Genomic DNA, 12,461 nt, shown 5'->3' on the forward strand with positions numbered 1-12,461 from the left:
TGCACAGCTGGGCTGGCATATCCAGGGGGGATGCTAACAGCCAGCCCACGTGGGTGGGAATTTCTCAAACTGACTCTGCCAGCAGCAAAGCACCATGGAACTACAGCCAAGGTTTGTACCAACCTCAACTTAAAAATCAGAGTTTTGTCTCACCTCCACTTAAAAGTCAGAGATTTGTCTTTTTCTATATGAAATAACTAATTTTAAGATTTTTTTCAGAACAAAACCCAATTTAAAACTCTAAGTTTAAAGAATAACAGGCTAACAAAATCCAACAGTTACACCACAATCAAACACAGCATTCAGCTCCATATCTACAATGCTCTCCCTCAGGTTTCCAGTTGTGTTTCCTGCCACTGCAGCTCTCCCAGTGTTCCCCTTCTGTTCAGCCTAATGTAGGGTGTTTCCTGGTTTAGCCACTGGTGCAGCAGATCCCTTACCAGCCATACTTTGTGCAAAAAGCCAAGACCTATATGAAATAACTAATTTTAAGGGTTTTTTTCAGAAAAAAAAATACTAATTTAAAACTCTAAGTTTAAAGAATAACAGCCTAACAAAATCCATCAGTTACACCACAGTCAAACACAGCATTCAGCTCTATGTCTGTGATGCTCTCCATCAGGCTTCCACTTGTGTTTCCTGCAGGCCTCCCAGTGTTCCCCTTCTATTCAGCCTAAGGTGGGGTATTTCCTGGTGCAGCAGATCCTTTGCCAGCCCTACTCTGTGCAAAAAGCCAAGACAACACCCACCAGCCAAAGCGGAGTGTCGCAGACATTTCTCCACAGAAATCTTTTCTTTCGGATTTCTGCATCTTCTGGAGGCCAGAGGCCTCAGAAGACAAGGTAAACAATTATTATCAGCTGCTGGGGAATGCAACAGGGACACCTATTTTGATTGGTGATTGGTTCATGTTCCCATGTTTATAATTAAGGGCCAATCACAAGGAACAAGCTAGGGACTGAGTCCTTGGCCACAACTTTGTTTTAGATTTCTTTCTATCTATTCTTAGCCTGGCCTAGCTGCTCTGCAAACCTCTCTCTACATTCTATTAGTATAGTAATAATGTATTATATATAATATCTTAATAAATCAAGCCTTCTGATTCAAGAAACAAGATTCACCGTCTCTCTCTCACCAGCTGCGACCCACTCAGGTGCAGTAATAGCGGAGCTGCCTCCAACACCCCTGGGAATATCAGCTTCCTCCTGCAGCCCCACTGGGATTTCCCCATTCCAGCAGTGAAGGAGGGAGAAACCAGGATGCCAGCCGAGGGAAGAGGGAGGCGAAGGGCAGCAGGGAGGAGCTGCCAGCCCGAAGCACAGCTGCAGGGCTGCGATCTGGCTCACCACAGTTGAACTCCCGGGCGGTCAGCGTGGCGATGGAGCGGCCGTGCAGGTCGCGCGGAGCCTCGCAGGTGGCGGCGCTCTGGATGCTGCCCTGCTCCGCGTGCTGCTTCAGCAGCTCTGCCAGCCACAGCAGCTCGCAGTCACACACCAGGGAGTTGGAGTCCAGCCTCCTGCAACAGCAAAAGGCAGCTAGCTGAGTGCCCAGGCTGCAGCTGCTGGGCTGCCTCCTTCTGCACGGGACACAGCCCTCCAGGGTCGCCTGGGTGGTTTGCCCTGCATTTGGTGACATCCCGAGTGAAAATCTGAGATATTTCATTGCCACGATGGTTAGCTAGGATGCTTGACCAACACTAGAAACTATTCCGGTTTCAAATATAAATTATTCAGTTAAACTGGATTATGCAGTTTCGGGATACTTGAGACACTGAAATGTTGGGGTTTATCCTGGGATGGAGATTTCCACCTTTACTGAATTCTGTAAGAACTGCCTCTGTTACAGCTTTTCTCTTTCATCTCCACCCCCCTCCCCCCATTTATTTATGTGTGGATGGGATCAGACCCTTCCTGCAACCAGCTGTGAGGAGCTGCAGCATTTCTGCACCACTGGAAGAACTTTTATTACTGCAACACAAGCCTGAACCACAGCAAATGGAGCTCCAGTGACCTCGCAGTGCCCCCATCCTCTTCCCTGCACTGACCTCATTCCTACAAGCAGTGCTCTCCAGGAGGATAAATGAGGACTACAGGGGGATTTAGTTTGTTACTGCTTCCCCACTGACAGTTTTACAGTCCACGGGTCTGAGCCATTGTCATGGTTTTCAAAACCAGGACAGCCATCCAAAAACAAAATTTAAAAAAAAAAGCCTAAACAAACAAACAAGCAAAAAAGGAAGAAAAATCTAACACTTTCAGGGTCACATATTTGAGAATGTGAGATTTCACACAGGGCCATGACCGAGTATTTTATAGACATCCCATCTTTTTCTCTGGCACCTACAGAGAGCATTTCACAAGATATTCCCTCTTAAAGAGAAGTGAAGCATTTAACCTGCCTGCAGAAATCACTGAGGGCAGCAGTGAGAAATACATTACTTTATGGTATTGAAAATCATGGCAGAACACCAAAATTCTTTACCTTTTGAATTTATTTTTTTCCTCCCAAACACGTCATAGAACTTATTCCCAGAGATCATAAAACCAAAGCAAGAAAGAAGTAAGCTGAAGAGACAGGCAGGTTATGTGGGAATGGCACTCTGGGGAATTCCTGCATGGAAAGGGAATCATGCCCCTTGGCACTCCTCTGACTAATTTCAATCTAGAAAACAAGCCTTTTCTTTTATGACTATGATTCTTCTAACCATGCTAGATACTGATCTACAAACATGTTCAAGGTCATATCCGTGACCTGGACTTTCTACATTTTTCAAGGATGTTTTATGGGTTCAAAACCTTGTGAAGACTTTCCAGGAACGTTCATTCCTGTGGCATTATTAAGCTGTAAGCTGATTATAATTAGACACTAGCATAAAGAAACTCCTAACTGCTTAAATAAGCTTTCAGGTCCAATCAAAACTGTTTTATAAACCAAGCAGTGGCCTTAGAAGTGCAACAACTAAAAGCTTTGCCAACCAGGCACATTCTTCCTCAGGTCCTGCCCATCTGATTGAAGATAAACAAGTCCTCTTTGCAGGCAATATTTTTTACTTACAGCCGTTTGAGGGATTCCAGTTGAGAGAATGTCCCTGGATGAATCCTGGAAATCTTGTTGTTGTGCAAGAATCTGCAGTGGGAGAAGCCATGCCAGAACATTATTCAGTATTTGCACCGTGAGGATGATAACACCCCAGGTCACAACTCAGTTTCAATGCAAAGGCCACTCATCCAAACGGAGCTCAGTGTTTGGATTCCATGTTTGTTCCCATGAGCTGGAGGGATTTCATCCCTTGGTGGGTGTGACGTAACCTGCCAAAGGCGAGAGCGGGCGTGGGCTGCAAATGGTGACTCAGGATGGGATGCAACAGGTTGGAACTGGACCCTTCCAGTCTCCCTGCACAGGGAGGAGAAAGGGCACAAAATCCCCTCAGACTGGACCCACCCTCTGTTTTCTGGGCCTGGGTCAGATCCAGTTTAGAAGGGATCTTTTCCTTCCCCTGTGCAGATGATGTGACAATTCCACAAGGGCAGCCATTGCTGTTAGGCAACTCCTGCATTGGACTCCATGTAGTTATTAGCCATGAGCAAATCTAATTCAGACAACAGCCACCTAAACTGAGGCAAATTCTCACTTCCAGAATCTTAGCACACACATAAAACTCTCCAGTTAGGGAGAAACCCTGCTTGCACTAAAATGCAAATATTAGTGGAGACCAAGAGGGGATCATTAATTCCCCATTCCCATAATGGTGGAGGAATTTACTAGTGTTGGTTACATCTAAAACTCGTAAGAGACCATTGATAAAAGAGATGAAGCAATTTTAGTAGGTGGTGGAACAGGAGAGCACACAAAAGCAGCACAGCTCCAGTGCAAATGTCTGCACACACACGTGTGCACCAGAGTCCAGCCTGGTTGCCCAGCTTGGAGGCTGAAAAACCTTCCTTTAAAATTTAAATCCAGAATTTTTGTTGGATCCAATACAGTGACTGAGATCAGCCATATGCTGATCCAGGTCTGAATTTTCCTAAGGGTGTGGGATCCCACAGTTTTATTTCTTTGGCATGTATGGACATAAGGCACATTTCCACACAACCCAGGAAAGTCTGCTGGTTTCTCCATGGAGTGGGAACCACACATGGACTGTTGTGCTGGTGGCTCCATTACTGCTAGAGGCAATCCTGGGGAGCAGGAGACTCCATTTCCTTAGTTCTCTCAAGAAGGATGTGGTGTGTTTTTCTTGTTAGACTTTCTTCTGACTTTATCCCTTTTCCACCCCCTTTTTTTAGCTCACTCTGCCCAACAGTGACTAACGTTGCTGACCTTATGCTCAGAGTAAAATTTCACTTGGCTTGACCAGCTGTAGGACTTTCTGCAGATTTACTCCTATTTAGATGGAAACCTGAACATTACATAAAATGGGAAATTCCCTTCACATCCTCAGTCACTCTCCCCCTCGGCAATTATGTAAAATCTCTTTCTTTAAAGAAGTTTCTTTTTGCATTTTGGAGATCACACTCCATGCTAGCAAAACTGCTACACTAAATAAAGGGGGTTTTCCCCTTCTCCTCACCCTCTTAGTCCCAATAAATATCCCATTTTTACTCACAGCCTTTCAAGTTTAGGCAGGTCACTAAAAGTCTCCAGCTCCAGACTTTCCAGGTTGTTGAAATGCAGGTACCTGTGACAGAAATCACACACAGATTGAATTTAAGAGGCAGAAGATCTTCCCAGATCAACCCACCAGTGCCCCCCAGGATGTCACCACTCATCTCAGGGCAGATGTGGAGAAGCCAGAATCCATGTTAGTGTCCCCAGTTTCCACAGGCAAACATAGAGGCCAACATGCTTTTCTGCTAATGCAGACTAAAATTTTTAGTTCCACTAAAATCCAAAGTGTGACCTGCCACTCCAGAGGCCAAGGGGACCTCCTGCCCATCCCAGGTCACCCCTCGCCATCAAGAAAAGAAATGTGGTGCCTGCAGAGCAGCTCACCACAATACCTGAGCCTCCCTGTTGCCATGAGCTGTGACATTCACCAGCACAACTGACACATTCCTGACTTTCAGATGGATTTTTTACAGTCCCCAAATTGCCTAAACTATTCCCCTTTATTTTACACAGGCATAAATTTCACAGCAGACACAGATTAATCACAGATCTACAAATACTCATTCTGCTATTGTAGCTGACTGCATTGAGAAATAATTGCCTAAGCCTCCACATGGCTGCTTGATTTGTAATGGAAAGATTCATGATAAATGGTGCAGTATCAGAGAGGGTGACTCAGATTCTGCACTGGAGGGGCACAGTGGGGAGGACAGGGATGTGCTCCAATCGCTCTCAGATGCCTGCTGAGATTGCTTTGGACCTTGAGGAAAGCATCTGATCCTGTCCATCACTTGGGTTACACTTTTTCTTGAAAAGCTGGCTTGTGGGGACAGGAAAACGGGGTAGGATTTGAGCAAAGCTATTTCTTCTGGAGTTAAGCCTGCCTTGATTGAAAACAGATGGGACTTTCAGCGGGTTGTTTGTTGGTTTTGTGGGTTTGTTGGTTTTGGTTTTTTTCTTTTATTCGTGACATCAAGTCTGGAACACTCACTGCTGAAATATCCCTGTGGGCAGCTTCAGCTCTCTAAGCTCAGCTTAGAGCCAGTTTCAGCTTCCTAAATTTTCTCCCAGGCATCCTTGCTGAGCTGGCTGATGAAAAACCACATTGTACACAAGCTTGGTGGCACACCTATTGTTAGGATTGCCTGAAACTTCCAATTATGCTCTGTCCTCTTGTGCTGTCAACCTAGAGAACAAGCTGGATCTTATTCCTTTTACAGCAAAGTCCTTGGTCACATTCCAGCCCTATAAATGCTGCAGCTGGGAACAATTCAGGAATTAGACCAGTTTCACCTTTGGTCCCTGCTCTCCAGTGATACAAGCAATTCCTGTATTTCAATTATTTAGGAAGAATAAGTCATTAGGAAGGAATTGTTCCCTGTGAGGGTGGAGGGTGCCCAGAGAAGCTGTGGCTGCTCCATCCCTGGAAGTGCCCAAGGGGTTGGATGGGGCTGGGAGCAACCTGGGATAGTGGGAGGTGTCCCTGCCCATGGCAGGGCATTGGAATGAAATGAGCTCCAAGATCCCTTCCAAATCAAACCATTCTGGTATCTGTGATTCAAATATCCAAGCTCACACTCTCTCCACCAGTCCCAAGTAAGAAAAATCCAGACCCAGTTTAGGAAGGCACTTCAGAAGAGTCAGACCTCAGGCTGCCCATCTCACCTCCAGAGTGGTGCACTAAGAGTCAAAAACCAAAACTTCTTTGAATAAACAGCAGAGTTTTGCCCTAGACAGAAAGGGAGCAAATGGGGACTGTTGGAGTGATGGACTCCAGCTGCCAGGAAAGCACAGGAGGCTCCCTCCAGCCCAGACTCAGCACAGAGTGCCACGAGGGAAGGTTAGGACTGTGTTTGTTTGGATCCTTCATCTTCCCCCACTGCCATTTCCAGATGCTTTGCAGCATGGGAGCAACCATCACCCTGGTAGCTCCCAGGAATACTTGGAAGCCCCAGCTCCCAGCTTGTACTGCATCCACTCATTTCCAGCAGAGCTCTGGATGAGAGAGAAAATCAATCAGCACCCTCAATTTAAGTAAAGGACCAGATCTGTCTCTCTGCTTAAAGAATCCCCAGACACAAACCCAGCAGAACATTCTGCTCCCAGCCCTCTCTCCTCCTTCATAAGGTCCTTGGAAATAAAGGCCATCAGAAGCACAGCTGGGTTCTTCTATGCTCCAGAGATTTGGGTGCAGGAGAAAACACACGGAACACCAGTAGGAAGAGAGCTCAGCACTAACTAACCAAAACCAATACCCTGAACAGCTGGTTTGAAATGAACCCAGTGTAGTCTGGTGATCTGGATGAGAAAAGAGCAGCAGCTCCATCCTACCCCTTGCTAAATGCCTGCTGCTCCCCAAGCCTGGCAGCACAGCATGCAAACAAGGCTCATCTGTACTTACAGCTGCTCCAGAGAATGCAGCCCGTGGAAGGCATGTTGCTGGATGCTCTGGATTTCATTTTTATACAGGTAGCTTTAAAAGGAGAGAAATGAAACAGCATTAAGGGAACTAATCAGCAGTTGTGTTCTAAAAAGTCACAGGAAACAGCAATGACCCTCTACCCAAAGCAGAATTTGCTGCCTGGGTTCAAGGGCAATGTTTTATAGCTCTGACACTCAACTCCAAACACACACAGTATACCCTTGACTGGCAAATATTAAAAGTGGGTAGCTAGATTTTGAAGAGATCAAGAAATTATTGAGCCACCAACTCACAGGTATTTCAGGTTCTCCAGATCTTCAAAGGATCTTCTCACGATTTGTTTTATCTGGTTGTTGTTCAGCAGCCTGTTCAAATCAAGAAAGAAAAACTCAGCTGGTGAAGTCAGCATGTGTGAGATTTGTGGCATTTCTGTTCTTGGATGCCCACTGAAAAATTCTGAGCCCAGGTGTCACAGAATTAAAGATTTAATGGGGTTGGCAAGTCAGGGTTTGGGTCCTCACACCAGCCAAGGCAGTGAGAAGGTTTCTCACCCAGAAGTGCCACTTCCAATATTGCAGTGTTCAAAGTATTTTCCATACCTTTTGCCACAGTTTTCATCCCAAAGCGACAAATTCATCCAGGAAAGGGATGAGGGGATGGGAGACAGGCAGAAAGAAGCAGTGGGGAGTAAGATATTAAACCATTGCTGCCACTCTCGTACAACCACAGTGGGTTTTGGAGGTGCCTGGTTGTGTTCAACAAGTGAGCAGGGGAGTGCAGAGCCAGTTTTTAGAAGTACAAATGCAGTTTAAAACACCAGTTCCCAGCGGAGTTATAGGAGCCACAAAATGCTAATAGCTTTGCTCTAATCACTTTGTAACTGATACCCACAAATAAGAAATAAATTCAACGTTGACTCCTGAGGCTGCTCAGAGACAACCTCTTTTGATCTCAGGAGCTTTGTGCCAGATTTTAATCCGAAATCTCTGGGCCACGTGGCACTGGAGAGCTGTGTGACACCGGTGTGTGCAGTTGCCATGGCTGTGTGTGCAGCTGAAGGCTGGTGCCAGTGACCAGGAGCAGCCCAGCTCTGCTGCAGCCACGCTGTGCAGCAGTGGAACCACAGAGCAGAGCCCTGCAGAGCTCTGCTGCAGCCCCTGCCAAGCCCAGCGCTGAGAAAACACAATAAATCACTTATAAATAGCTCCCTAACACACAGAGCGAGCTGCTCCTCGTGGCTGCACTCCCACGGGTCCCTCGCTGTGGCTCTCACTGAGGTTCAGGTCTGGCAAAGCTCACAGCTGGTGGAGCTTTTAGTGCTGAACAGTCCAGAGCAAGGATTTCAACAGGCACCACTCATTTTTAAAATTCCTAAGTGGAGCTGTGGGCAGAGAGGGAATCTGTGACTCTGTCCTGCAAAGATTTCTTTTTCAGGTGTTGCAGGAAAACCAGCAATTTCTGTGCAAGCAGCCAGACCTTACTGCATTGGGTCACATTAAATACACGTGCTGGATGTGCATTTTACAAGCTGATTTTTGCCATAGCTCTGCTCTTCAGGAACAATCTGCCACCAGGCAGCAGGTGAGAAGACAGTTCAGCACTTTCCCTGCAGCAAAACCCAATCTTCTGCTTTTCTGGACAAAAAAGAGCAGCCAAGCCTCTGTCATTACAAGCCAAGGTCTTTTCCTGGTCAAAGCCAAGATTGTGTAGGTAAAGAATGGAGAGAAAAGACAAAGAGATGGGGAGAAAGGGTAAAAAACTTGTGGGAAAAAGAACTTTTGGGAAAAGAAGATGAAGGTGAATCAAACACCTCAAGGATCACAGAAGAGATAGAAGATGTCAGAAGCACACACACATGTGATGGCAGCTTCACAAGTTCTCTCCAGGCAGCTGATGCAGCTTTCCACCAGCTTTTTCTCAGGTGGAGAATTACACCGAGGGTCAGAAAAAGCATGTGAGAAACTCAAGAGCAAAACAACTTCGTACATCAGGCAACGAGCGAGGGGTTGAGAAAAACCTCATTGCCCCGGATTTGCCCATCCTGCCTGGAGCAGGGGTGTGGGTGCCACTGCCAGGCTGCACAGCCCAGGGCTGGAAAGCTCCTGCACAGCTGGAAGCAACAGCTCCACACACACAGCCGAGGTCAAACAGCCCGGGCTCGCTCCTAGGGATGCAAAAATGATGTCAAGTCCCTGGAACACACCATCCTGCTTTGACAGCCAGCTATGCTGAGTGGAAATACAGTCCCTGAGCATCAACCCCAAAGCTTATCTGATGACTGAACACCCCAGGGCTGGCAGTGACTGCCTGAGGGCAGTGTGGGAGAGAGCTTTTGCCTATTTGCCCACAGGACAAAGACAACCCAGGCACCAGCCCTGCTTCCCTCCCTGCCCCATCAGCTTCCATCTCTGGCCAGAGCAGGACCAGGCAGCTCCTGCTCTGTTATCTGAGCCCCAGTTCTGAGCATCATTGCCATGGATGTGAGCAGCTGGCACACACCTGCATCGGCCATTTGCCTGCCAGGGGACAGGTGGCACTGACCAGGTGAGCAGGGTCACACCAACAGCCTGAGCAGCCCCGTGCAGCAGCACAGGCTGCAGCCCTTTGCTGATTGTTGCCTTTAATGCTCAGAGTTCAGACCAGGACTGATCTCCACTGGGATTTCAAATTCCATCATGTTGTCTGGCTGTGTTTTGGGGCTATTTAAAAGCATTATCCCAGTCTGTTTTGTTGTCTTGGCCATTTTGTACAGTTCAAGGGAGTGTAATCACTGAGCCAGCCAAATAAGATGAATCCTGGAAGTTCAGATGGCAAGCAGCACGCAGGGCTCTTATCTCATCGTCTGATACTTAAAAACTTGTTCATTGCCTGATTTAGGAATAATAAGTGCATGGAAGAAGTCATCTCTGCTTCCTGTCTCAGGATTCCCCATTGTAATGGAAGGATAAGTCCTGGAAAACACTGGAAAGTGAGATAATGATGAAGTCCACAATAGCCCACTTATTCCAAACTGCTGCTTTCAGAGAAATCCATGGACAAAGCAGCACAGCTGGCTCCTAGAGAGAGTTTGGATGGCTCCTGCACAGCTGTCTGCTCCCTGACTCCTCTGCAATTCACCAGGCAGAGCAGTGTGCCAAATCCTGCCATGGCCTGGCTATTGTCCCAGCTGCCATCCACAGCAAAAATGCCCAAATTCCTGCTGCCCTTAGAGGGCTGGAAGCTGGGACCCAGATCTGCTGGGAATAAAAGGCAGACAGAGGCTGGGAAGATAATTATCTCCCTCATTATCTTAACCACACCCTGTAGCAAACCAGGCTAAATTAAAGGTACCAGAAGCACATTTCCTGGCAATGGGATGGGGCATTTCCCTTCATGCCCCATGAACTGGACTCCACATGAGTAGGAGAACTCACACAGGTTTTATTCCTGCCAGACTCTTCTGGGATGTTTGAGATATACAAGCACCATGAGATGTGGCCCAGATTCACCAGGAGAACATTTTACATTCAGTTTCCTCTAGATTTTATGTGTGACTGCCTCTCCTTTCTCCTTCCCCACCCTCTCTCTAGGTTTCCAGTCACAGGCTAAAGTTCCATTAAATGAGTGGTTTTCTGTTTTGAAGAATGTATTAAATGATGTGACAGGACAGAATTCAGACTCAAACCATGTTCTCTTTCCTCCTTTCATTTGACAATCCACATGCTGCAGTCATTGTGACAAAGCAGCTATTTTTTTCCTCACACCACTAATAGAAATCATCACGTAGTGTATTTAGAGGGGGAGGAAAACGGAGTTTTATGTTCAACCACACATTCCCCCTTGTTGACAGAATGATCTGGAATAGTTATTTCCCATATTTAAGGGAGGAACTTTTATTCTGAGATCCAGGCAGGCTCTGACATCCCCTCCTTGCTGGCAGGAGCACATGCTCTCAGCAGTTACTAGAGAGTAAAAGACAGAAACTCCACATTGCTGCTCTGTTCACTCTCAGACTCTTCACCAGCAGCAGCACCTAAAGCAGAGCTGCAGGACTCACCAGAAATGTTCTGCTCTCACCTGAGCAGAAAGAGAAACATGATGTGAGCAGTGGCAGGGCAAAGGGCCAGGCAGAGGCACAAGCAATGTGGTCTCCACAGAGTCCCTGTTCTCCAGGGTGCCTCAGGAATACCAAAATACACACTGGGGGTGTAAAGAAACTTTGGTCCCTGGCTTGGACACTTCTATGGGGGATGCTGGAGAGACCCAGGGAGCAGCAACCCTGTGAAAATACAGCAGGGAACCAAAGGGGTTGACAGGGCAGCACTGACTCCCTGGGAAGTCAGGGCTGTCATCATCCATCCCCACCCAGAAATGACCTAAAGGAGCAGAAACTGGGAAGCAGGGAGAGGCTGTGCCTCACCATGGGCTCACAGCATTTCCTCTCTCTCCCACGGCACCTGCTCTGAGCTAATACTGGCTTCAGCCATGCAGCAAGTGATGGCAAACTGCAGCTGGATCTGGGGGAGCTGGGGGTGCCATACATGAGGGGTTTGCCTCACTCTCCCTGCTACTTTGGTTTTTTTTTTGTACCAAGGGGAAATATTAAGAGTTTAAAACTGCCCAGCACCATCAGCACAGATGGGAACAGAGCAGAGCCAGCTGGAGGGGACAAGGAAATCTTACAACTCTCTGAGATGTTCAGCCCAAGAGAACTTCTCCACCTGCACACAGGAAGTTCCCAGTGGTGCAGGATTTGGGATAACTGCTCATTCATTCCCTGTGGTGCTGCACCAGGAGTGCCCGCAGTGACTGTGACTCTTCCACACGCAAAGCTCCTGTTTTTAATGCTAAAGTAGTGCTCTGTGATTTATCAAATCTCCCACATCAGAAGAAAGCAGAGGGAAGGGTCTGAGCTGTTGAGCAGCCCCACTGGACATCCACACAGGCTGCTCTCCTGTCAGCATCTCAACCCATCTCCCTGCATCCAACACAGGCTACAAAGGTTTCCTTTTCAGGGTGGTTTATAAACTGTCAAACTTGGACACAGAACAGCTGCCCTGCCCTAAAGGAGATGGAGAACAGAAGCTTCACCAGAATCTGTTGCTCTTCCTCTGCCATTAGTGGGAGAAGCTCTTTTAAAAACATTTATTTGCTTATGGAAGATTTATTTAAATTCAATGGCAGAAAGCTGCAAGCTCAGAGCTCTGCACGTGGAACCTGAGCTATTTTATCTTCCAAACTTCTCACTTCAAATTTTCTGGACAAATTTTCCCAGGAAGTCTCTCAGGGATTTTAAAGGATTTATTCTCTTTATCACTTGAAACACTATCTAAGTCCTCAGGCAAAATTTACCATCTAAGAAACACCAGCAAATTCTTCAGCTCTTGTCAGTTTTGATGTGGGAATTGGACAAACCAAAGTTCCTGGAGAGAAATTTCCTTCAGGAGTGTGA

The 12,461-nt window shown here is 46.9% G+C and overlaps 1 protein-coding gene across 1 annotated transcript in view; it reads right to left on the bottom strand.

Moving 5' to 3' along the window:
- Positions 1-12,461, bottom strand: part of LOC131090684 (peroxidasin homolog) — a 42,457-nt gene that overhangs the window by 19,215 nt on the left and 10,781 nt on the right. Inside the window, exons 3-7 of the mRNA XM_058036217.1 lie at positions 7,324-7,395; positions 7,010-7,081; positions 4,607-4,678; positions 3,055-3,126; positions 1,347-1,516 (exon numbers count right to left, since the gene is read on the bottom strand). Coding sequence (XP_057892200.1) covers positions 1,347-1,516; positions 3,055-3,126; positions 4,607-4,678; positions 7,010-7,081; positions 7,324-7,395 — 458 coding nt within the window. The remainder of the gene's footprint in view (positions 1-1,346; positions 1,517-3,054; positions 3,127-4,606; positions 4,679-7,009; positions 7,082-7,323; positions 7,396-12,461) is intronic.

The sequence above is a fragment of the Melospiza georgiana genome, chromosome 17 (assembly GCF_028018845.1).
Source record: "Melospiza georgiana isolate bMelGeo1 chromosome 17, bMelGeo1.pri, whole genome shotgun sequence".
Classification (NCBI taxonomy): Eukaryota; Metazoa; Chordata; class Aves; order Passeriformes; family Passerellidae; genus Melospiza; species Melospiza georgiana.